Raw genomic sequence first — 26939 nt, 5'->3', positions numbered from 1 at the left:
GAAAAAGACCATGAGACTCTTATCTCCAATAAACCACTAGAAAACCAGAAGTGGTGCTGTGGCTCAAGAGGTAGAGCGCTCGCCTTGAACTGAAGAGTGCAGGGACAGCACCCAAGCCCAGAGTTCAAGCCCCATGACAAACCAAAAACATAAAAAATATTTTTTTTGAGGAGCTTTTGTATTACTGTTAGTAGGGATTAGTTCTGGAATTTTATTGAGCCATATAGTGATTGTGATTAACCATATTATATTTAGTATATTCGAAATAGTTAGAAGAGAGGACTTATGCTCTTACCATAAAGAAAAGAAAGTGTATGAGATCATGGATAATCTAAATATTTTGATTTGTTATTATAAAATGCATACCCATATTGAAGCATCACATCATGACCCCCAAATCTGCAATTATGGGTCAGTTTAGTACAAAATAAAATAAAATAAAAAGACTGGATGGTTCTAGCACTGGAGAATGATGTAAAGTGGATACAAGAAGAGTATCACTCAGTAAACTGTTCCTGTTTCTACCACTAGGGGCAGGTACAACTGCTCACTATTAATTTGAGCAATATTTCAGGAGACATCTGTCTCTACTTAAGGATCTATAAGATCAACTTGCCTCTAGAAATAGTTATTTCTGGTTAAGTGTCTACCATTTGCCTGGCTCTGTTAAGACCTTTGTGTATATTATCACATTTAAAATTCTCACAAAAGTACATTATGATAATTACTAACATTTATTAAACTATCGCCACTTACTATTGTATACTGACATATAGATTTATACCTGTATATGCAGCATCACCCTTACGACACCATTCGACGTGATTATTACTGTTATTTTTATCTAACACAAGAGGAAACTGGGCTATAGTTAAGGTAGTGTGAGGCCATAACACTCAATAATTAAGATGTCTCTCCAGAGCTTGTGCTTCTATGCACTGTAGAAATGTCTTGCTATAAGGAAAATGGACTGAATAGTCCCATTTTTTTTTTTGCCAGACCTGGGGCTTGAACTCAGGCCCTTCTTTTGCTCAAGGCTAGTACTCTACCACTTGAGCCACAGAGCCACTTCCAGCCTTTTCTGTTTATGTGGTACTGAGGAATTGAACCCAGAGCTTCATGAATGCTAGGCAAGCACTCTACCATGAAATCACATTCCCAATCCTTGACTGCTTTTGTTGGTTGGGGGGCTTGAACTCTGGGCCTCAGCACTGTCCCTCAGCTCTTCAGCTCAAGGCAAGCTCTTTACCACTTGAGCCACAGCACCACTTCCCCCAGTCCTTAAATAGTCCCATTTTACCAAGGCCACTCGGTTAGGAAATGGTGAAATGCATCATGGGAAATTAGTGTGATTTTCCCAAACCCTGCTCTGTTCTTTCTGCAACTACTTTTCTAGACAGTTCTAAGTATATATGTTCTTCAATAATTTTTTAAAAGGTTTAAAAATTAATAATAGAGGATAGGAAAAACTTGAGTTCCTTTTATTTTTGAATAAAGTCCATGGAGCCTAAATTATGCAAGGTTGAGCCCAAAGATGGGGCAGAAAGTCATTTCTACAAGATCAGCTCAGAAGGCTTGACCCTGCCAGGTCCATTAGAAACATTTCTCTGATTATATACTTTTGTTTGTAGTGTTCTGTATTTTCTAAATTTTCTATAATAAACACGCATTGGCTTTTAAAGTAAGTATTGAAGGATGGGGATAGTGCTCAGTATAAGAGTATTTATCTAAAGTAAATGCTCACAGGCAACATCTGAATATATCTCATTAAAACACTTAACTATGAAAAAGCCCGTATCTTAAACTTTTATTTCCACTGTTCCATTCTAGTCATCTTTAGAGGTAACTGCAGTCAGGAGTTTAGTATGACTTCCATTGACCTCTACTATCTTGAATGGAACCCACATGTGTGATTATTAAGCACTGAAAGTATTCTAGGTGACTGAGATATGACACCAGCATAGAAATATACTGTGGTAACAATTCAGTATGGAAAAAAGTCGTATAATTTTTTATATGGATTGCATGTTGAAATGAAAATTATGGAAACTGTAAAAAAGATTAGTGGGGGCTGGGAAGATGGCTCAGTGGTAGAGCGCTTGCCTTGCATGCCTGAGGCCCTGGGTTCGATTCCTCAGCACCACATAAGCAAAGTATAAAAACAACAACAACTAAGATTAGTGGATTCCAGGGATTAATGGATGTTGAAGGCAATGCAGGTGTGGGGGAAAAATGGTTTGTGAACAATCTATGCACCTTTTCCTACTTTTTCTATGAATCTAAACTTTGAAATTTTATCCAAAAAGATAATGTTTTATTTTTTATTTTATTTTATTTTTTTTGTCGGTTGTGGAGCCTGAACTCTGGGCCTGGGCACTGTCCCTCAGCTCTTCACCTCAAGGCTAGCACCCTACCACTTGAGCCATAGCACCACTTCTGGCTTTTTTTCTGCTAATGTGGTGCTGAGGAATTGAACCCAGGGCCTCATGCATGCAAGGAAAGCACTCTACCACTGAGCCACCTTCCCAGCCCAAGATAATGTTTTAAATAGCACAATCTTTTAGAAAGACTAGGTCAAAGCCCAATAAAATCAACACTAAGAAATAGATATATGCAAGAAGGGAGAGGGGTGGAGCCGAGCAGAGAGGGGAGGGGAAGATGAATGAAGTAGGTGTGTGTGGGGGGGGGAAGGAGGAAAGCAGTTAAGAATTCATAGTATAATCATGACAATGGCAATATGGACCAAAGCTATCTACAAATTCAATGCAAGACGCATCAAAATCCCAACAATATTCTTCAGTGACATAGAAGAAGCAATAAAAAATGCACATGAAATAATAGGAGACCCTAAATAACAAATACAATTCTTATCAGGAAAAACAATGCTGGAAGAATACCAAACTTCAAACTATTACAAATCTGTAGTTATAAAAATAGCTTGGAACTGGCACATGAACAGGTCTGAGCACCAATGGAATACAATTGAAGACCCAGAAATGAACCCGCAGACCTATAGCCACCTAATCTTTGATACATAGGAATGAAGAAAGACAGTGTCTTCAACAAATGGTGCTGGCAGAATTGGCAGTACACATGTAGAAAACTGAAGTTAGATCCTTATATATCACCCTACACCAGACTCAATTCCAAATGGATCAAAGACCTTGAGGTAAAGGCAGATACCCTGAAAATATTACAGGTAGGAATAGAGGAAACACTAGGGCTCCTTGGCATAGGTCAAAAATCCCTAAGCAAAGGAACATAACAAGCCAAAGAAAGGCTGAATAAATGGGTTTGCATTAAACTAAAGAGTTTCTGCATGGCAAAGGACAAAGCTAGCATGATAAATAGAAAGTCCACAGATTTGGAGATCTTTACTAGCTATACATGTGACAATGGCCTTGTATACTGAGAGCTCAAAAAATTAAACCCCCAAAATATAAATCCTCAAAGAAACAACCCCATCACTAAGTGAGCTAAAGACTTAAAAAAAAAGACTTCTATGAAGAAGAAATAAGAATGGCCAATAGACTCATGAAGAAGTGTTCAACATCTCTGGCCATAAAAGAAATGCAAATCCAAACAACATTCAGTTAGCATGGCCATTATCAAGAAAACTAATAATAACAGATGGTGACAGGGGTGTGGCTGAAAAGGAACATTACTACATTGTTGGTGGGAATATAAGCTTGTTCAACCATTATGGAAAGCAGTATGGAGGTTCCTCAAAAGACTAAACTTAGAGCTCCCCCATGACCCAGAAATCCAGTCCTGGGAATTAATCCAAATGACCACAAACCAGCTGGCACTAATGCCACCAGCACAATCATGTTCATTGCAGCATTATTTACCATAGCTAAAATATGAAACCATATCAAGAAAATAGGTATATCTACAATTCATAAGGAAATGGAAAGACTTGGAAAAAATATATTAAGTGAAGTAAGCCAGACCCAAAGAAACATAGACGTCATGGTTTCTCTCATTTGTAATAACTAGAATATGTCTATAAATCTACAAGTTAATCCAATGAATGGTAAAAGGCAAATGTTTATACTTGGACATACTTAATTAAACAGCACCCTAAGCATCACCCAGTGAGAACAAAGGAGGATATTCTTAAAGAGAGAATCACATAGCTCAATAGCTATGTGCATACAATCATAAAATGATGCTTATAGAAATGAACTCCAAGAAATGGAAACAAGAGGTTTTTTTATTGTGATGTTTGCAGTTACTTTTTTCTTTCTTTCTTCTTTTTTTTGCCAGTCCTGGGCCTTGAACTCAGGGCCTGGGCACGGTCCCTGAGCTTCTTTTTGCTCAAAGCTAGTATTCTACCACTTGAGCCACAACACCACTTCTGCTTTTTCTGTTTATATGGTACTGAGGAATTGAACCCAGGGCTTCGTGCATGCTAGGCAAGGATTCTACTACTAAGCCACATTTCCAGCCTCTTTCTTTCATTTTTTCCCTTTGGTTTATTCTCTGTTGTCACTGTTTTTGATTTTCGCACTCTTTGTTTTATATAGAAGTTTATCTGATTTAGGGAAGGGAAGGAGAATCACAGAAACAGTGGGACAAAGGGAGAACCAATTCAACAGTGATACACTACGTTGGAAATCCATTCATCTACTGAGGGACATCTGGGTTGATTCCAAATCTTAGCTATGGTAAATAATGCTGCAATGAACATGGTTGTGCTGGTGGCATTACTGCCAGCTGGTTTGTGATCATTTGGGTTAATTCTCAGGACTGGGATTTCTGGGTCATAGGAGAGCTCTAAGTTTAGTCTTTTGAGGAACTTCTATACTGCTTTCCAGAATGTCTGAACAAATTTACACCATGTCAGAAATGAACTTTACAATTTGGGAAGAGAGGGGAGTCAGAGGTGGGGGAAGTGGGAGAAAATGAGGGAGGGGGTAACTCTGTTAAAAAGAAATGCACTCATTACTTTGATACCTTACTTATATAACTTTAACCCCTCTGTACATCACCTTTACAATAAAATTTATATTAAAAAAAGAATTCATAGTATATACTACAAAACTAAGAAAGGGAAGGGAAGGGGTGAGTCGAAGTGGGGTGAGAATGTTGAAGGGGTGACACTGATCAAGATGCACTGTATCATAAACTGCTTTGTTATATGGCACCTCTTTTGTCCAACTACTCAAGGATAATTAAAAAATAAGAAGATAATGTTTAAGAGAAAAAATATTCAGTATGTTGGGCTAAGTAAAATACATTACTAAACTAATTGCAGCTGTTTCTCTACTTTTCTTACCTAGCAACTAAAAAATGTTTGGATTACATTGTGTTTCTGTTAAACTAGTACTGAGCTACAGTCTATATCATTATTTGTGTTTTTACACACATGTATATAATGTTTCCTAACCTAAATAATTTTTATAACTAAGGTTAAGAAAAGGGGCATTAAATGAATGCCTTACTTCCTCACTCTTCTCTTCTTGTTCCTTCTCCTCCTCCTCTTCCTCACCTTTCTTTCATATTTGAAAATCTATAAAGCTTTACAGAGAAGGAAACAGCAATAATCCTGGCCATCTAAATGCTGAAGTGAGTGTACCTACTATTTTAATTAAACCAGCACAAGTTCAGAAGAAACAAGAGTGCCCTCTCATTAGAAAAACAAACTACTAGTCAATGGAGAAAGGCTTGGCATAAATGAGTTCTAGACAAAAGATCTATAAAACACCACCCAAAAACACCTAGTTTTCTCTTCTTTCCTTCCTTCCTTCCTTCCTTCCTTCCTTCCTTCCTTCCTTCCTCCCTCCCTCCCTTCCTCCCTCTCTCTCTCCATCCCTCCCTTCCTCCGTCCCTCCCTCCCTTCCTCCTTTTCTTGGTGCTAGTTCTAGGGCTTGAACTCAAAGCCTGGGTGCTGTGCCTGGCTTTTATGCTCAAGGCTAGCACTCTACCACTTGAGTCACAACTCCACTTCCAGCTTTTTTTAGGGGATAGTTTCTTGGAGATAAGAGTCTCACTGACTTATCTGCCTGGCTGCCTTTGAACAGCAATCCTTAAATCTCAGCCTACTGAGTAGCTAGGATTACAGGTGTGAGCCACCTGTGTCGAGATTATCAATAATAATAATTATTATTATATTTTTTGGGGGTCCGATCGTGGGGCCTGAACTCTGGGCCTGGGCACTGTCCCTCAGCTCTTCAGCTCAAGTCTAGTACTCTACCACTTGAGCCACAGCGCCACTTTCAGCTTTTTCCTTTTTGCTTATGTGGTGCTGAGGAATCGAACCCAGGGCCTCATGCATGCAAGGCAAGCGATCTACCACTGAGCCACCTTCCCAGCCCACCAATAATTATTTTTAAGCAATAGTTACCAAATCTTTACTGTTGTCCTTTTATTTCTTTCTTTAGACTTTTTTTTCAATAGGTACTTATGCTGGGTAGCCATTCACCACTACCTTTTCAGTTTGACCTATAAAGTACTATATTAAAACAAAACTTCAGTTTTGAATTCTGATAGGTACTGAAAATAAATACTGATGGTTTGATTTATGGAATCATAAATCTATTTTGCTAAATTTTGATTTGTTGTAGTAATACTAAAATATTCTATAATGAATCTAATCTATTGTATTCTCAGTGAATATCTGACAATCCAGGAGGCTTACATCTGGAGATATGCAGTTAGAAACCATCCCAGGCAGAAAAGCCCATGAGACTTCATCTCAAAATGACTAGCAAAACCTGGCTGAAGATGTGTCTCAACTGGTAAAACACCAGCTGAGTAAGCAAACTTATAAGTGTAAGGCTCTGAGGTCAAACTCCAATACCATTAAAAAAAGTGGCTAAAGTATGTAAACAATTTACACAGACTGCACTTGTGCAAACACACTAGGAACACTAAACATGCAGCAAGGCCTTGTGTTGGACTGGGCTGGTGTTTATCATGCTCTTACAAGGTGCTAGCACATGCAACATTTAGCAACTCCTACCTGGGTTCAGTGGAGAACCTCCTTGGGGGCATGAGACAGAGAGAGAGAGAGAGAGAGAGAGAGAGAGAGAGACAGAGAGAGAGAGAGATTAGGTATGAGCACAGGTGCTGTGAGAACTCTGTGGTCACATGCTTTCTAGATTAAAACAAAACAAAACTAAACAAAAAGCCCCTGCAACTGAACACTTGGGTGTTTCTTTGCTTCCATATTGCTACAAGATAAATAAGTGTTCCAGTGGGTAAAATGAGGCACTGGATGGTTATCTCCAACATTTTCTTCTAATGAAAATGGTTCTCTCAGTCTCATCAGTCTAATTTTCCTTGGACAGATCCCATGGGCACTAATTTGAAGGCTCCATGTCTTTTTTTCATCTCCAAAAGAATAAGAGAACATAAACAAAACCTGGGGGTATACAGAGATTTTCAAGTCTTCTGAGGTTGAGGCAACATTTTGAAACTTCAATTTTTTTTCTCTGAATGAGGATTGACTTCATCTGAGTAGATACCATGTGCTACAGCTACCCAACTTTTCCTGGCCCTTCTCCACCTCAGGTCTTGGCAGCCACAGGTGAGCCTGATCCCTGCTCCTTCCCCCACACTCCTCCTTCCCATATCCAGGCCCAAGAAGCTGTCAGGAAGTTCTCAGGCAGTATCAGCAGACAGGAAGTGGGTTGGGGGGGCGGTGTGATGGGGTCTCCACCCATTAGCAGCAGCTTAAGTAGGCAGCAGGGAAACTTTTCTACAGAAAAACCCAAGTCAGCAGATACTCCAGACCGATTTCTACCACATGCTACCCAGTTTCAGAATTCAAATGCTAAGAAGGGACCTGGGATGCCAGTCCCCTTCTTTCCCTCTTACCTTGTGCTTGGCATCCAGAAACATAAAACAAGAACAGTTGGACTTGGCAGTTTAAGCAGTATTATTAGGCAACTAGAGGAAGTGACGGCAAGCACACGCGAAGAGAAGCTGTCTACATAGAACATCATGTACCAGCGATTAAATGTCAAGGCCCAGCACTGTCCAAGTGGTGGTTGTCTACATAGGCTGAATAACTTGCTCATTCAGACTTACCAACTTTGACAGGTCATCAGGATCTTGTGGGAAGGATGGCAGGTGGAGTGGAGGAAAGGAGTGAGGAAATTTTTAAAAATGATTTCATTTTTTTAAAAAGCACACTACTAGAATCACTTCAGTGGTTTTGCTACAGGTTATTCTAGTGCAGTAGAAAAGAGTAGTTTTGCTGAAACTTCTTGCATGAGAAGAATAGATTTACATAGATTACTTAAAACCAAATATGTGTTTGTCCTCTTAATGTATTTTTTGCTAACACATTCTTTTTTTCCATATATATTTTTTATTGTAAAAATACTGTACAGAGGGGTTACCAATTACATGAGTAGGGTAATGAGTACATTTCCTATTGTGCATTGTTACCTCCTCCTTTGTTTTTCCCCTACCAATCCTTTTTTTTTTTTTGTGGTCATGGGGCTTCTCTGGGCCTCGGTGCTGTCCCTCAGCTCTTGAGCTCAAGGCTAGCACTGTACCACTTGAGCCACAGTGCCACTTCACGTTTTCTGGCCATTTATTGCAGATAAGAGTCTCACAGACTTTCCTGCCCAGGCTGGCTTTGAACTGCGATCCTCAGATCTCAGCCTTCTGAGTAGCTAGGATTATAGCTACAGTGAGCCACTGGAGCCCAGCTGTTAACACAGTCTTTGTGATCATGTATTTTACTTTATATGACACGTTCTTAACAGTGATTTTTTTTACGGCCCTAATAAGTGAATAAAAGATAGGTCCATAATTTGATTTGTGTATTAGATTTTAAAAATATTCCCCTAATGGTAGGAAAAAAAAAGATTACCTCTGTGTTTTTGCTCCGGTTGGCTTGCAAACCAACTTTTACTACCTCAAAAGGGTTAACCACGATGGCTTCAGTTAGTCCAGATCCAAATCCAGCCAGGGAAAATGTCTAGAAAAATCATATCAATCAATGTTTTAAAACAAGTGATCTCTATATATACCAAGTCAAGCATCCTGCTTGTTACACCTGCTTGTTATGCTGGGAATAGAGAAAGCTGCTTATGTGTGTCATATACCATTACTAAATGGTTTTAACTCTTGATTAGATGCTGACAATTCAAGGGGAAGAAATTATAGAAGGCATAAACCACATCCTAACAATTTCAAAATCAGATGTCAAAGCCTCATCAACAATGACTTTTTCCTTTAACAAAAGGCAAGGTTGTTTTATTGACTTAAGGTGGACATGAAAACATCTGCACATATAACAATTAGATGAAAGTTTGAATGGTAAAAGGACACTCTATTTACATGCATTTATTGACATAAATTCAAGAAGCAGAACCATAAATAAAGTATTTAAAAAAAGCTAAACTTCAGCATAACTGGAAACATTCAACTGTAGAGTCATATTTCTACAGTGATTGGTCAAGATTATTAATTAACAAAATTATTTTTTATTCTTTCTTGATGGAAAAATAGGCAACTTTTTATGAAAAGACACAAAGACATTATGTGTGTTTGCTGGAACTATGTAGGAACCCCCTTTTTTCATTTGCAAAATGGAGATGAAAACATCTAATTTTTGTTTGTAAAGTCAATGTTCTCATTGCACATAAAAAGAGAGGAGCCAAGCACAAGTGGCTCATGCCAGTAGTCCTAGCTATTCAGGAGGCTGCTATCTGAAGATTGAGGTTTGAAGCCTGTCCAGGATGAAAAGTCCTTGAGACTTAGTTCTAACTAGTTAGCAGAAAGCTGGACTTGGAAGTGTGGCTCAAGTGGTAGAGCATCAAAAAGCTGAGCAAGAGGCCCTGAGTTCAAGCTCCATTGTTGGCATGAAAAAAAAAAAAAGATTGGGAGGTAGAGTGGAGAGAGGAAGAATGGTATACCATACAGATTCTAGGAGAAAGGAAAAATTAAAATGTTTTCATTTTCTCCCATTCACTCCATTACAATTTTAAGCATAATTTGTATAGAGTAACTGATAATATACTTTATTAATTTATTTCAGACATTCATCATATAAGCCAAGTTGGGGGGACCCCCCCCCCGCTCCAAACAACAATCCAGTCCCAAACTCTTGTGACTGGGAAAGCTAAAATCCAGATGTTCAGGTTTTATTATTTACTATATGCAATCTCCCAAGTAATTCACCTTTCTGTGTTTCTATAAAGCTCAGTTACATTTGCAGTTTGAACTAGTGTTCGGCAGTCCCTTGCCATAAGAATTGATCAGATATCAGAGGGTCATGTTGCTTGTATTTGCAGAGACATGCTTTTACTGTTGAGATTTCCAGCCTCCTGGGCTTTTCATGTGAGCAGCAGGGCATATTTAATGGCTAGTACCTCAGTGTATCAAAAAAGAAACCCAAATAAATGAGTTCAAGGATAGAAGAGAATCATATACAGCTCACATGCTTTGGTTATAGAAGCTGGAGTGACCAAATGTTTTCCTGTTTTAAGTCTCAAGAGTCAGAAGCCCTGCACTCTCTCACATGGTACCAATGCTTAACTCAAGAACATCCAGCTGGCCCTCTGGAGACCATATTTTATTGTCTCTTGCTAGGAAGTCTTTAATCCTTTTTTTTTTTTTTGCCAAGATGTTGCTATAGTTAAGAATGACATTAAGGTAAGATATCAAGGAATTAAAAAAACAAAAGCTTAATGTAATTTTAACATTCATGGCACCACTGTTCTTTTTCTGGAAGGGAAGACCTCACTACTGCCTTGTTCAGGCAGGATACTGGACAGATTTCTTTGTCACAACAGATTTCTTTTTAAAAAATATATTTTTAAAAATTAAATAGTTGTACAAAGGGGTTTTCAATTCAATCTGTCAGTTTATGAGTAGAATGAACCTTGATCCATGTCACCCCACAGAAAGTTTCTTTAACAGGGTTCTTTCCAGAAAGAGGATATACATGATTTTTTAAAATAACAAATACTTCTTCCTGAGCTGAGTATGTGTCAGAGTAAATACTCTGAAAGAAACCTTTACAATTACCGTACAGTCCCTGATCAACAATGGTTCAATTTACAAATTTTCAGCTTTACAATAGTGTAAGAATAAAACCCACTCTGTGCTGTGAATTTTGATCTTTCCCCAAGCTGTCAACAAGCAGTGTCACACTGTCTCTGAGGATGTGCAGTAACAGCGCTCTGTAGCTCCTGGTCAGCTATGCCATCAGGAGGGCAAACATCCCATACTCTACAGTGTACTGTGTTGCTAAGCAGTGGTAATTGGTCGGTTAAAGACATTCATTAATAAATTCATTTATGATTTTGCTTTATTTTCAACTTACACAGGGTTTATTATAACCTCCTCATAAATGGACAAACATTTATAATTAAATGGTGATGCTGCACCAGTTAAGTTTTGAGGTCCATCTCAGTAGGCAAATGGGGACTTTTTTAGACCTTGGGTAAACACATTGTCATGAGCAACAATGACTTTTGTTTGCTTTCTTTTATAGCATTGGAGGGATAAATTAGTGCATTTGCTCCCTTTGGGACTCTTACTGTGTATACATTTGGGAAATATAATTTAACTTGCTTTCCAGAAAGCAGCAAGGTCACCAAGAAGGAGAAGAATAGCATAAGGAAATATCCAAATATCCAAATCACCAAGTAAATTTTGTATAATACTTGAGCTGTGTCATTGTAAGACCATTCTCCCTGGCTGAGTTGTTTATAGTCATTCATGTAAAAGACCCTTCAGTTTGTGTCTGACCACAGAATGATTTTATCCCAAGTGACCCAAAGTTCTGTACTTACTATAGTTTGAGCAGCTGGAAAAGTGACCTGTTAGGAAACAATCTCAAGTATATTGACGTTTGCATAAACAGACATGTGCAATGTGTCTGTAAACATATACATATTTTGGTTTTGAAAAAGCCTTTGACAAATGTACTCCTTATTTTATATTCTTGACCATATCTCATCTAGGCCTTTCCAGACATATCATTTTTATCATAAATTCATCACTGGGAGCAATAAAATAGCCAAATTGTGAGTTATTAGGAAGATGGCTTTCAACAAGTAGCTGAACATTGAATAACTCAGATTCATATTTTAGTAGCTGGGCTTGGAGAATCAAAAGGGGTTTTGTTTCTTGATTTTGCTTTATGAAATAACACACACACTTAAGCATAATAAATACTCTCACTTACCAGTCCTGGTGACAGTGACGTATTTCCTAGTAGTATTTTCTTATACTGCTCAAAGGCGAGAAACTGTGAAACAAAACCAAACCCAGAAATTTATAACAATTTCCTGCAACAAACTCTTTAATTGACCAAAATTTTAAAAGCAAATCATTATATTAAAAAGCATTTAAAAATGACAAACCATCGAACACAATTTTTTAAAATCCTATCTTGAATACTTGCTATATTGGGTCTTATTTTAACATTCACATTTTTCAAATGCAGTTATAACAATCTACAGAAGAGCTGATGGAATCCTTTATAGCAGTAAATGAACCATACAACTTCCATTTACCATGACCATTTTCAGTTTCCCCAGACATCAATAGACTTTTTTTTTTTTAATGGCAGTGATTCAAAATTGTAGGCAGACACTTGAAAACTTGGGTCTCCTATACTTTCTCTGTGAACTGCTTACCCCTCAAGTGCCTGATTTTTTTAACAGGCACTAAAACATCCATTCTCAGCCTTAACTTGCATTTATATTGCTGTGCCTCTATGATGCCTTACAAATTTTTCAAACATTAAGTGATTAGGATGATGCCATGACAGTGTGAGGCACTGTCACAAACTCAAAACAAAACCCATGAGAGACCAGGATAAGAAGACTGGTTATCTAGTTTCTCTGTGTCTTAAAGCAAGACTGTCCTCAACCAGAAGAATGGAGAACTCCTTATTTCCTCCTTTAAAATATTAACAAGAAGATTCTCACAATAATGATTCGGATACTGGTCATAAAGATATTATTAATTCCTTCAGAAGATGATGTGTAATGCTCTATAAGTGGAGTTTTGCTGGAGACAAGTTGAATGGATTCCTTCACAGAATGCATTTTCCCTCCTCTCTTTCCACAGTCTGTATCAGGGGAAGTAACTCTAGGATGTTTGGCTCTTGGATCCTTGATTGAGTCACACCAACATCACTGGTAAGGTACATTCTTAGGACTTTCCAGGTCTGCTTCTCAAGACCCAAGAAATAACATGGGAAAGTAAACATTTTCTACTGAATAATTTTGTAGCTCAGTTAAAAAAAAACAGGCAAAAATGCAGTTTGGGGGAAGTAATACTCTATCATTAGAAAGGTCCGATTTCGGTGGTGATGGTCTTAAGGAGTCTTCGGGCAGCTCAAGAGTCATTATAACACGAGGTGAATATTTATTTATTTATTTACTTACTTAGTTACTTATTTGATGCCAGTACTGAGGCTTGAACTCAAGGCTTGGGTGTTGTTCCTGAGCTGTTTTGCCCAAGGCTTAGCACTATATCACTTGAGCCATAACTTCACTTTTGGTGGTTAATTGCAGATAAGAATCCCATGGATCATTTTTACAATAAAAAACATACATTAAAAAAAAAGAATCCCATGAGCTTTCTTGTGCTGGCTGGCTTCCAAACTGGGATCTTCAGATCTCAGTCTCCTGGGTAGCTAGGATGCAAGTGTGAGCCACTGGTGCTCAGCAGAATTTTTATTTTTAAAGCTTCAGAAATTACTTTTATGTCATTCTCCATAAGTTACTAGCAAGACTGCTAGTAGTAGGTTTAAAAAACAGACAGACAAGCAAACAAACAATTTTTGGGGTGAGGAAACAAAAATTTAGAATTGTTGCCAAGTTGTAGACTTGGAAATCTCTGAGAGGATTCCTACAGTGAAAGGCTGAGTCCATTTTCCAGTTTGGTTTTTTAATCCTTGTCAAGACTGAAAGTCAGAAAGGAAACAAAGACAAATACTCAACAAATGTGTCCTCATACTATAAGTAACAAAGGCAGTGGATACCTTTGAGAGATCTAGCATCTCTCAGCCCAGTCCCTTAGATTGGGGACCCTTGGGCAATGCTTCTAGGTCAGGACCTATGGGTGATAAAATTAACGTACTGCATGTAGCTGGTCATGACCAGAAAAAGAATCAATGAAATGGACTAGAAATAATGCATTCATTACATAAAAGGTATAAATACTGGTTTATATTCATCTTTTATTTCATTTACAAATGCAAGATCACATGCTTATGCAATGTGTGTGTGCTTGTGTGTGTGCATGTGTGTGTGTGTGTGAGAGAGAGAGAGGGGGGGAGAGAAGCATATTATATAAATCTGATCACAAGAGTTTGACATCTTCTTCCTGGAGGAACATTAGGACTTCCAGGGTCTCTGAGAACATTGGTACACTTTACCAGGCGGAACCAGTCCTGATCAACCTGACATCCTAGGACATTCTAGATAGTCTATTTTGGGAAGTAGTTAAGTGATAGGAAAGCTGTTTGGTCCGTTTGAGTCTTGCCTTTAGACAGGAGACCCAAGGGGTGGCTCAGTCTAGGGCTAATTTCTGCCACGCCTGAGGCAAGACCTTTCTGAAGACCCCTCTCACTGTCCTTTGAATGTTGAAGCTTTCCAGATGAGTGGGCACAGGCACCATTCCTAGCCCAACGATGTTCCTCTAAATCCTCTTGGATGGTTCTTTCCCAAATCCGGGTCATTTCCTTACAGTCCTCCCTGCACTGGTCAGTACTGAATACTTGTGGGGGTCTCTTTGCATCCCCAGGAGCTCTCTGTCTCTGTCTCTCTCACGCTTGCTCGCTCTATGTGTCTTTGGCTTTTCTTCCCTGGTAGTATGTCCTGTGAACTCTAGCTCTCTTGCTCTTGTTCTTTCTGGCCTTTCCTCTCTTTACTACTGAGTTAGTCTGCTCTGCTGCTCCTACTTAGAGCCCAGAAGCACTCTCAGGGAAGTAAGCTGGGACAATCACAGGGATTATATAATTTTGTTTCTCCTCTCACAGGTTTTAGTATACCTCATTCTCTGGTGCTCAGTGTCTTTCAAACCATTGTTTCCTATATGTTGTTTATTGTCATAGTTCCCAGTGGGAGAATAACTCTTGCTTTTGTTACATTCCTCTGGGATGGTAGCTGAAGATACCCTGAGTAGTAGATGTGGTAATTTGGGGAAATAGAACAGATTCTCTCTCTCTATATATAAACTGCTTTCTTTTGATAAATGTTCTTTCTATTTCTCTCTCAATTTGTTTCATCTATTTAACTGAATAGCAGCTATATGTACATGTGTGCATATCAGGTGTAGCTTTCATCACTATCATATCTCAAAAACCTGGCCAGTAAGGATGACCTTGAAAAACCTTAAGAAAATGGTCTTTTTTCACTTGTGAAGCTCACGGGCAGTGTGGAAACAATAATACGATGCCTTCCTTCTCTCAGGGACCAGTTGGCATTTTCTAAGGTTGTCATTTCTTTTTGCTAAATGCAGTACTAATTCTGCCTTTATTGTGAAAGGAAAAGTTTCATTAATTTACCATCAGTGACTCTTATTTTAATGATGAATCTTGTTTCAAAGAATAAAATACAAACATGAAATTGTCTGTTTTTGATTATAGTAACGATTGTAATTGAAGTGTTCTTACCAAGGAACGCATACACACGTGCAAGTACACATGCAGGCATATATGCGCGTGCACACACACACACACACACACATCTCTAAATATTTTATTCTGAATTAAACTTTGATGACATACAATGAAGCAGTTTATGATGTATGAAATTGTTACAATCAGGTGATTGCTCTCCTCACAAATTTGAAGATAAATATCTATAAAATGAATGTTTTCATAAATTGTGCTGAAAAACTCATGCTATCCATCTGGCAAAGATACATTTAACTCCAAGTAATACTTAAAAAGCCAACGTACTTACCATATGTCTCAATAATTTTAAGGTAAAATCTACTTGAAACAAGATGTCTGGGACACATACACCATATCCAGTTGCCCAAAAGTTCATCTGTTAACCATTGTTCTGGCACAGAGCACTGCTTTTCTTTTCTTTCTTTCCCTTTTTTTTTTTTTTGTAGAGACTAACTGAGTTTTGTAAAGCTTAACTTTTTTTCCTGTAAAAGATTGCTTAATGTTGATAAACCTTAATCTTCTTAAAGTTTTAATTGTCTTTACTATAAAGTATTAAGGAAAAATATTGCAGGAGCAGCTCCAATATAATTTACTTTACTTATATATGTAAAAGACTGAACAAAATGGATGTTTTTATTCCATGGAGACAAAGTAACTTTCTTTTGAACAAGAATTCTGTTCTGTTTGTTTACTTGGGCAATCTTTTATCAAGTAAAGTCATTTCATAATTCAATTCAGCCCTTTTGTGTACTTTGGTGAACTTTTTCCAGATTCTCAACTGTGGTTCAGATCCTCATAATGAAATTTGTATTGAAGTAATAATATAAAATCACAAAAACTACAGCAACAAAGAGGATAAATTTACACAGAAAGTATGTTTTCAAGCTTTGTTTTTTAAATTTGACCTGAATTAAATTCTATTAAATTACTATTTGGACATAATATAAAAAGTTTTGATGTTTGTGAGTGTATGGTTATTCCAGCATTAGTTTTTAACCCACTCACCCCTTTGATTTACTCAATAAAAGTATTAAAGAAGTTCCTTGCCTTTCAGGTATATTAGGTATGTAGACTGAATAATTCATGTGAAAAGAGCATTGTGTCATTAAAATAAATGAAAAAATTGGAAAGGAAGTCTATTAGCCTAAGTTTATGTTATCATATCGAAAGAGTAGGCATATTTGATGTCAGCTACAGTTCCACTTCTAGCTTTTTGGTGATGAGTCTCATGGACTTTCCTGCCTGGGCTGGCTTCGTACCACGATCCTCAGATCTCAGCTTCCTGAGTAACTAGTGTTACAGAGGTGAGCCACTAGCCCCTGGCTCAGAATACGAAATTTTAATAGAGATGACTAAGAGGAAAAATAAAGATGACAAACTAAAGAAACAAGAACCATATACAAAGAAATAGTGTGAATTTCATAAAATTGGAATGATTCAGATGAAGGGTTTTCTACCTCTTCTTTTTCTTTAATAATTATTGGGCCAAAGGAAAATTTCTGAATTGCTTTGAGGAGAGGTCCAAACTATTTTGTGGCTTCTGTGGTTTGACAGCATAAATTTCATTCACCACTGTGTTTTTTGTGTATTTTCCTCATTAGAGGTACTTTTACCTCATTAGAGTACTTATACCTTAAAAAATTATCTACAAATGAACATATATATGTGAGAGAGTGACTGAGTCTAATTATAATAAAAATCATGTTATAATTTCTGCACTGAAATTTTAACATTTTCTGTTAAGTTGTATTAGAGTCCCCTTTGTTCATTATCGGATTTTTCTTTTTTTCTTTTTTTTGGTCATGGGGCTCAAGGCTCGGGCTCTGCCACTTGATCCACAGAGCCACTTCTGGTTTTCTGGTGTTTTTTTTGTTTTTTTTTTTTTGGGAGGGGGTCCGGTCATGGGGCCTGAACTCTGGGCCTGGGCGCTGTCCCTCAGCTCTTCAGCTCAAGGCTAGTGCTCTACCACTTGAGTCACAGCGCCACTTTTGGCTTTTTGCTTTTTGCTTATGTGGTGCTGAGGAATCTAACCCAGGGCCTCATGCATGCAAGGCAAGCGCTCTACCACTGAGCCACCTTCCCAGCCCCTTCTGGTGGTTTATTGGAGATAAACCAAAGCCCTGGCTGGCTTTGAACTGCGATCCTCAGATCTCAGCCTACTGAGTAGCTAGAATTACAGGTGAGTTACAGGCTCCTGGCCATTATGGGCTATTTTAAAGCTGTTATTGGACCCTATTTTCGCTCTGTGGGAGGGTACATGATGCTTACCTTCACTGATCTTTTTGGTGTTTCAGCTAAGATGGGAGGCAGAATTCCCTTGTAAAAACCAAACAACCTGGAGGAGAAAAAAATGATTTTATATAAAAAAGAAATTAGGAAACAGGTATTTTTGCCCCTGTTTATGAATAAAGCAGCTAACATTAAAGTATTTCCCACTATTCAATGTAACATGCCAATCATGGTGTTTTTCTTGGTTGAAAATGTGAATTCTATGTTTATTAATATTATCATATTCAGAAGATGAATAAAAGATACTGAGTCTGGAATCCTTTAGATAAGTACTAAATACAACCATATCTATTGATGACCATGACATTTGTCATACTAGGAATCTTCAATTCATTTTCTCAGCTCTATGGTAGTACTCAGACTGAATACAGTAATGCAGTCTTTCAGTTCTGGTAATCAAATCAGCTTAGAGTTATACCTGAAACCTCTAGACTGAATAATTTTAGGTGACAGAACCTTCCATTCTGGCTTACTAACAAGTTCTGTGTCTTTGGTATCAAGCCTTCAAGTTCTTGAACTAGTTATAATTTTTAACAACTTTAGTGGAAATGGAAGGTCAGAGAGTCTCTCTCTCTCTCTCTCTCTTTCTCTCAGAGTCTTATATAGACAAGTGTTCTACCACTCAAGCCATACCTCAGACCCTTTTATTTATTTTTATTTTTATTTTTTTATTTTTTATTTGTGAACATACTGTACAGAGGGGTTACAATTACATGGGCAGGATAATGCGTACATTTCTTACCAAGCATTGCAGCCTCCTCCTTTGGTTTACCCTTCACATCCCTTCCCAGCCTCCCCCCCCCCCCCCCCATCCCCAACCCTCTCCGCCCCCCCCCCCCCCGACCGACGTTGTAAAGCTCGTTTTGGACATGACAACTTATACTTCTCGTTGTTGCATCAGGTCCACCTGTATCCTTAAACAACTGTTTTTCCCCCCTCTCCTCCACAAGTTATACTGACATCAAATATAGTGAAAGCAGGGGTTATACTGTGGGGGAGGGACATACAAAGCAACAAAGAGATAGTCTTATAAATGCGTTAGAAACACATGCATGAAAGAAAAAAACATTATTTCCTGACATCACATTATCTGACCTTTTCCGCTTGACTCATACATATACTAGATATTGCAAATAAGGGAAACCATGGGACCTATGTTTCTTTGGGCCCCTCAGACCCTTTTAATTTGTTTATTTTTTAGGTAGGGTCTTGTGTTACTGCCCAGGGCTGGCCTCAGAATACAATCATCCTAGCTCTGTCTCCCAAGTTGGTGCACTTATAGGAACAAGCTACCATGCCAAACTTGTTTGTTGGGATAAGATCCTGCATATTACTTTTTCACCCAGGCTGGTCTTAAATTGTGGCCCTCTTATTCCTGCCTCTTAAAGTAGCTTGAATTAAAGATGTGTGCCACTACACCCCACCCAGGAGAAATGTCAAACTCCTTCACTGATACACAGTTTCCCAAGGTATGGGTCAGCTATTTTTGCCAATGTATAAGTCCCAAGGTCACATATATTATTTAATTTTCAGCTAAATATATTTTATAGAAGGTCTGTATTTATAGTTATTAGTTTTTCTTTCTTTGTGCTGTTTCTACATCTGGAAGATTATGCCTGGTTATGGGCAAAACAATTAAGAGGAACACTTACGGTTCAGGTTAACAGAGGGACTTGAAATGTGGTATGACTGAGAACAGTTACATAAAGAACAGATGCTTATCCCAGAGCTCCAACTTAGGGAGACAACTTCATGGGTTTCTTGAAAGGCAAGCATGGAGGGAAGATACTAGACTTATCTGTTCATTTCCAGTTGGTAGGAATGAGATTAATAGATGAAGGAATGAGATTAATAGATGAAAATACAAGGGAAGATAGCTTTATGACAGTTGGACCTTAACAGAAGTAGTCCTTTCATCTGTTATTTATTTATTTAATTGGTGGTGGGGCTTGAACTCTGGGTCTGGGTGCTGTCCCTGAGATGTTCAGTTCAAGCCTAACATTCAGCCACTTGAACCACAGTACCACTTCCAAGTAGTCCTTTTGATAGTCAGAGCTGTCTAAAGACAGAATGTGTTTCGCTAAACAGTGGTGAATTAGGACATAGCATGTGGTCCAAGAACCTGAATGGACAGCAGTCATGAGTGCGAGAGCTGGGATGAACATAATGTTTTCCTTTGGTGGTCCTCAAGGTCAGTCTATTTCCTCCTGGAGACTCTACTATTCTGAGATGAATAATAAGAGAGCATAGACAAGTGCTTTTCACAAGGAACAGACTGCCTTATTTGAGATTCTGGCCTCAAGTGTAGCACTGCTTCTCTGCAAAAGTACTGATTCTTATAAGCAATACAGAAGGACTTCATTTTAAATATGATGGGAGAAAATATTAAAAAGAGGTGTAAGGCAGGAGGGAAGAGAGAGGCAGCTGGGAGAAGCATAAGGATTTAATCTGAAAAGAGCTGGGAGGTCCACAGCCCTCTGCTTTACGTTGGCGATGCTTTGTTGATGGGCCCTGCTTCCATTCTCTCGGTGGGCTCCTTTCTTGTGCAGTCACCGACTTACCATTCTCCCTGAGCTTTCTAACAGTAGAGGAACACTTTCAACTAGAAATTCTGAGGCAACACCAGCAGCTTTTGCTGGTATATGGGAAGCTAGACTTATCTACTTCCTCTCCTAGTTTTCAGAGTATACTCATGCAATAGCAGTTTTGCACAAAGCAGTCATCCCAGCAATGAGTCTGTGAACTACTACACCCACTTAAAAACAACACCACCACTAGGCGCCACACATTCATACAGGTTGATCCAGGTTGGAGGCAGGGTTTGACTGGACACTTTATTCAACTGAATCCAAATGGTGTCCTACTTTTTTGTCCCAGTTAATCTGATTCAAACTAGCCCTGTCAGAGTTTTTCCTCCAGGATTCTGGAACTGGTACTAAAAAGGGACATCTCGCTCAGTGTTATTAAACTGGTAAGCTATAAAAGAGTATATTAGCAGCAGTCATGTTTGCTGTCTTTTGGAGAAAGCCAACTTTCAATGATAAGAAGTAAAGGAGGTCACTTTTCAGGGATAGTTAGAAGCAAGAAAAAGAGAGTTCTGGTGCTGTGAGTGTAGTTCTGTAATTAAGCTTAGTTGTATCTGGATTCATATTGAATAGGTGAATACTGAGATTTACCTTTGGCCCTAACCCTACGAGATAATCAGTCACATCTCTAACAATTTATCTCATTGCTTCTACTTTTATTTTTCCTACTTGTCTCTAAGAGTCCTGGATCCAGCAAGTATATCCCATAGTTCCTACAGCCAAAGTGGTTATTATAGCATGTCATGCATGAGTTTCTTTTTCAACTGCTGAGATTGGTCCTTGAGTCAATAATAAGAGTTATATACAAGATGGGAGGGAATGAATGGGAGCAAGGAAGGCCCGAAGCTAGTGAGTTACTTTTCTGATTGATAGACATTGAAAGGTTTCCTAGTGCAAAATGTAATATACAGATTTAAAAACAAAGGAATGACAGTATTTTATGGAGAACTTTTCTTCTGCTGAAGGACTTATGTCCATATGCACATACATTGTTCACTATGCCATCATGCAGTTTTGGTTTGCTTTAGGAGCATGTAGCTTTCCAGGACAATAATCAGGGAAGGAAAGAAATTGTGACACCCACATCATTATGCTTCATGCTGCTTTCTTCCAGAAAAGCCCTCTGTTCTCCTTCAGTTTCCTTGCTAGGTGAACAGATAATGGGATTCTAAATGTTCATGTAGCATTCACGGCAGCTCTTTTTCTCCCCAATAAGAAAGTATAGATACCTCTCTGCTTTTACATTCTGACTTGCATCAAGCTAACGATAAAGAAGCACAAGAGTCACTGTAAGCTTGCTTATAAAGTGCAGTATAAACTACTTGGCAACACCATTTTGTTCCTTAAAGGTGTTACTTTTAAAAGGTGTGAGTTTGATTGTAACTATTCTGTGTAGGAAAATATTAACTTAGATGTTTATGGACTTATGTTGATGGTACTATCAGAAAAAATTAGTCAAAATTTGTTGAGTGTGCTCTCTGTGCTAGCTGCTCTAAGAATAAATATATGCAAACATATATATATATATATATATATATGTAAAACAGTTTCAGTCAACTTTAAATCTATTTTTTTGAGGTAGGTCTAATTCTTTCCTTCACTTTATGGGTGAAGCTTTCTGTCACATTATTGCTAATGTCCATATCCTTGGCCATTAGGATATACTATGTGAAAATTTTTCTTGAAAAACTTTTTTTTTTAATTCTAGGGATTGAACCCAGAGCCTCACAAATGCTAGGCAAGAGCTCTACAACTGAGCTACAACTCTAGTCCAAAGAAAACTATTTAATGAAAAACTTGTAAGAAGTTATTTATTTTGCAACAATAGTTGATTTTTTGTGCCAGTCTTAGGGCTTAAACTCAGGACCTGAGCTCTGTCCCTGAGTTTTTTTTTTTGTTTTTTGATTAAGCCATAGTACCACTATTGACTTTTTGGTGGTTAATTTAAGATAAGAGTCTTATAGACTTTCCTGCCCTGTCTGGCTTTGAACCAGGATCCTCAGATTTTAGACTCCTGAGTAGCTAGGATTATAGGGCATGACCACTGGTCCTGGCTAGTTTATCATTTCTTATTACAGGAAGAAGCAAAAAAAAAAACAAATAAATCATGATGGAGATAAACTCTTAGGATGGAGATGTGGTTCAAATGGTAGAGTGCTTGCCAAGAAAGCACAAAGCCCTGAGTTCAAACTCCAATACTGCCATAAGTAAGTAAATAAATAAATGAGTGTCAGGATTGTACTCCAATTTCCATTCAATTGTGTTACAATGTCAAACATTAACGGCATAAGGAATAATATTGATCTAGGATGAATCTGATCACTTTTTGTGTGAAAGCTTTTAGGTTATTGATTAAATAATACCTAGTTTTATAAGAATCAGGAAAAACATATAGGCCTTAGAATAAACCTTTTCTTTCTTGCAACAAAGAGATGTACAAGTTGTTATGTCGAAAAACAAACTTTACAACTTTGGCTGGGGGGTTGGGGGGGGTGGGAGATAAGAAGGGATGGGAAGGGGAAACAAAGGAGGAGGCAACAATGCTTGATAAGAAATGTATTCATTACCTTGCCCATGTAATTGTAACCCCTCTGTACAGTATTTTCACAATTAAAAAAATTAAAAAAAGAAGTATACCAGAATAATTTTATCAGTGTGGGAGGAGAATTAATACCCCAGTAATAAAGCGCTGAAACCTTACTATTACATTGTAAAAATAAAAACTACTATTCACAAATCAGTGGGAAACATTTTGGTTACTGACCCAACAGCTTCATCCCCTCTCAGTCTTGGTACGTCAGAGGTCAGTGTTTACCATCCTTCCTTCTTCATTCTCCCATCCCCCTGTTCCATGCTTAGGGAAGCAGATCTTTTCTGGCCTCTATGGGGAAGCCGTACTATTCAAGCCCCTCATGGTAATTGCATTCTTTGCTAGTGAGCCATTAGGCATGAGCATACAATACAAACTATCTTGTGGGACCAGTGAAGACTTATACCAGAAGTCTTAGATTTCTAAGAAATTGCTAAGGAAAAATAGTACATGAGAATTAAATCTCTGTCTGTTGGATGTGGTCTTGCTTCCAGGAATGCACTGCAATCCAGTGAGATACAATTTCTCACAAGCAGAACAGAAACGTACAAAGGACCTGAATCATGATGATTTGGCTGAGCTGTTGAATTATCCATTCCTGAAATCTTACCTCCAGTTGTCTAACTGATGAATACAAAAGCAAATCTTTACTAGTTGCGTTGCTTCTGTTCACCTACAGCTCAAAACATTCTGATATAAATAGCTATTGGTACCTTCATACTGAAAAAGGTCTAAAACCAACGTAATATTGATGATAATTACTAAATACTTAAGCAAAATATTTAGCAAGAGAACACTGGAAAAACATTGAAAAAAAAGGGTTTTCAATTGCTTTCCTCAAAGAGCTCATCACACATTTTAAGCCATGTCCCATTAGTATGTTTACCTGGAGAGAGCCCCAAACCACAAACGAAACATGGCTGTATTAGTGCTAGTGATGTATTACATTAAACACGAGGTTGGGTACCAGGTTTTCAAAGCCATTAGATCAGGCTGGTACCTACACTAATAGGAATTATTGTTCACAAACCTGGTAGACACAGAGTACTACAGTACTGGATCACATTTGTTTTTAATTGTATAATCAAAACAGGCCTTGTACTTATGTACATCTATAAAATGAAGATCAAAAACTACATTGCATATGTTCTTCTTAAAAGTTGAAGCTTATTTGAAATACAGATTTGTGCCAAACCCCACAAAATAATTTTACCCCTCATTTCTCTCCACCTTCATTTTAAAAGTGTGAAACTATTTAACATATGGGTGGCTACAAGGCCTTAGAACAACCAACCCATGCAAAGATAGTGAATTTATGAAGACAAGGAAACCCACGTTTGCTGTGAGTTCCAACGAGTGTCTAGTATCAGTGGTTAACAGACAGCTAGTCCAACCCTCAAAAATACCCTCCTGCTGGCTCTCATTAGTAGGACCCAGGTTTAGCTATCTCTGTTTTAAAGTTTAAAGTTTTAGACATCAAGATATCAGACAGTAACACATCTTTAATTAAACACTGTGTACCTAACAAACCTTTAGTCCATTTGGATATATGAAAACAAAACAAAACAAAACTCCTCGCTTTAAGTTAGTTACTGAAGACCAAAGACTTTGTGTTAAATGGGGGCTCACAAGGGAAGGTTTAACACTCTCAAAATCTGACTCAGGTAAAAGAATTAAAAAGGAGTGGAAAAAACACATGCTCTTAATGTCCTTCCTTTTTTCTGAGTCGCTCCTTTGTTGGTTTTGCTCTCCTTTGTCTCCTTCCCAATTTAGCACATAGAAAACATTTGTTTAGAGATCATTTGTACTATAGAGTTGGACTACTCTTGAAAGCAGGCTAGGAAATTTCCTAACTTCTTAGGCTATTCAGCAGGCTCTGGTGTTAGGAACAGCAATGTCAACAACAACAACAACAACAACAAACAACAAAAAACACCCTCAACATTTCTTGTGAGGCAGCTGCCTCACAATCAACCTTTAGAGAGAGTCAAACCTTGTTTTCTATTAGAAAGGTTATCTTGAAACTCCACCAACAAATTCATGAGAAAGTTGAAACTATTCCAGGAAACAGAGACTATAATACATTCCCTCCTAGTAGAGAAAAAGACCACTGGAGAAATCTGCCAATGGAAACTGAGAATTTCCTTGGTAGTCTGAGGCCATGTGTCTTGGGATGCAAACCGCTGAGGGTCTTACGGAACCAGCACACTGGAGAAGCCAGGATAGAGAGGTGCATTATCTGAGGCTGAAGCTGTCAATTACAGAAACAAGCTCCAAGGTGAAAAACCATGTTCTAAGCCACCTGCAACACCCACACACAAGAAGGATGCTTTCACCTGGATCTTAGCTCTTTGCCAAAAATCTGGCATTCAGAAAGTCCAGAGCTGCAATAATACTCACCGGTGAAGCATGAAATAGGAACGACAGGGAAAGTGACACCAGATCCCCAGTTGGGGAAATTGGAAAGCATTAACACGTCTGTATACCTAACAGAGCACAATTACTACATTTTATTTTCTTTCAACAGTCAGGACCTAAATGAACATCACCATTCAGTTCTCTTCTGGGCAGCCATCCAAACTCATCTTTGGTACAGTTGATTTTGAAGCCTTATAGTCAATCATATCTTTACAATTTGTTCTTCTTCCAGAATTCAGGCATCCTCCTGATTTCCATTTCTTCTTTGGAAGCCTTGACTCATCTCTTCTGGCAACATGACCAACCCAAATCAGTCATTTTCTCCAAATTATATTGAAACAGGGATCTTGCTAGTTTGTTGTTGCTTTCTTCCTTCTTTCCTTCACATAATTTTCCCTTTAAAGATGTTCTAATACAAAGCTGATTGGAGGCAAACAATGTCCTCTTTCTTCTGTGTCTGTCAAATCCAAGTATCTTACCCACATGTTGTGGCTCTGTAATTAAAACAAGGAGGGCCGAACTCAGCCCTGGGTGATGAATGCATAGCGTCCATTGCGGGATGGATGATGTATCTAGGGCAGAATTCTGGCCTGATACTATACTTCCAGGTTGCAATTCTGATGTCATTTGCACTCCACAACTTTTAGCAGTTCACAGGAGCCAAATGAAGGAGTGCAGATTTATGGCTCTGTGTTTTAAATTAAATAGAATCTACAATATGAAGTTCACAAAATTGAGGGCATCTTGGGGCCATGTTCTCGTCAGAAGACAGAGGGAAACAAACTGTCTTTCAGTGGAGAGGAAAAATCCTCAGAAAGAGTAGAGAATACAGATTTTTCTTTACAAAACAACAAATTCAACTTTGAGGAAGTGTAACATAATAGAAATTTTACCAACTTTTGAACAGAGAAAGCAACAAAAGTTTTCCCTATTCAACTAGTATCAGGTCTTCAGGCACAAACAACATAGTTTTCATTATTCATTACTGAGAATTAATTGAATGACATTTCTACATATGTCTCTTGTATATATTTGTTACTATAGATCATACTATTTTTGTTGTATGTTGTATGAAAGAATTCCTTAAAGATCTCTTAAATATACATTCTAAATTGAATCTTCAGTTTTGAACTGCACTTTACAACACAATTAAACTTGGTGGACGTGTCTAAAATAAACTACAACTTCGGTTTTCTAAGATACAAGAGGTTAGTGTAGCTGTCAGCATCATTTAGGAGAGAGATCTATGGCCCCATTCCCTGGAAAGTTGGCAAGGTGTCTAACTCACTCGAGACACACTGCTTGGATCAGCTCAAGAGAAACATTGGTGTGATATAAGAACCAGAACTCTGATGGAAAGAAGAGTTGCTAAGGAGAGAAAAAAGTGAGATATTTGAGAAGCAACCAGAGTGGTAAGTAATATTGCTAAGATGTGGTATTAATTACGTAAAGA

General features: G+C 38.1%; 1 protein-coding gene across 1 annotated transcript in view; it reads right to left on the bottom strand.

Annotated features, from left to right (window-relative positions):
- The window catches only part of Slc25a21 (solute carrier family 25 (mitochondrial oxoadipate carrier), member 21), a 517201-nt gene that overhangs the window by 41911 nt on the left and 448351 nt on the right, over positions 1–26939 (bottom strand). Inside the window, exons 4-6 of the mRNA XM_013012257.1 lie at positions 17873–17939; positions 12158–12220; positions 8831–8938 (exon numbers count right to left, since the gene is read on the bottom strand). Of these exons, the coding sequence (XP_012867711.1) occupies positions 8831–8938; positions 12158–12220; positions 17873–17939 (238 nt within the window). The remainder of the gene's footprint in view (positions 1–8830; positions 8939–12157; positions 12221–17872; positions 17940–26939) is intronic.

Source organism: Dipodomys ordii, unplaced genomic scaffold (genome assembly GCF_000151885.1).
Source record: "Dipodomys ordii isolate 6190 unplaced genomic scaffold, Dord_2.0 Scaffold16, whole genome shotgun sequence".
Taxonomy (NCBI): Eukaryota; Metazoa; Chordata; class Mammalia; order Rodentia; family Heteromyidae; genus Dipodomys; species Dipodomys ordii.
This window is presented reverse-complemented; position numbering and strand designations above follow the sequence as displayed.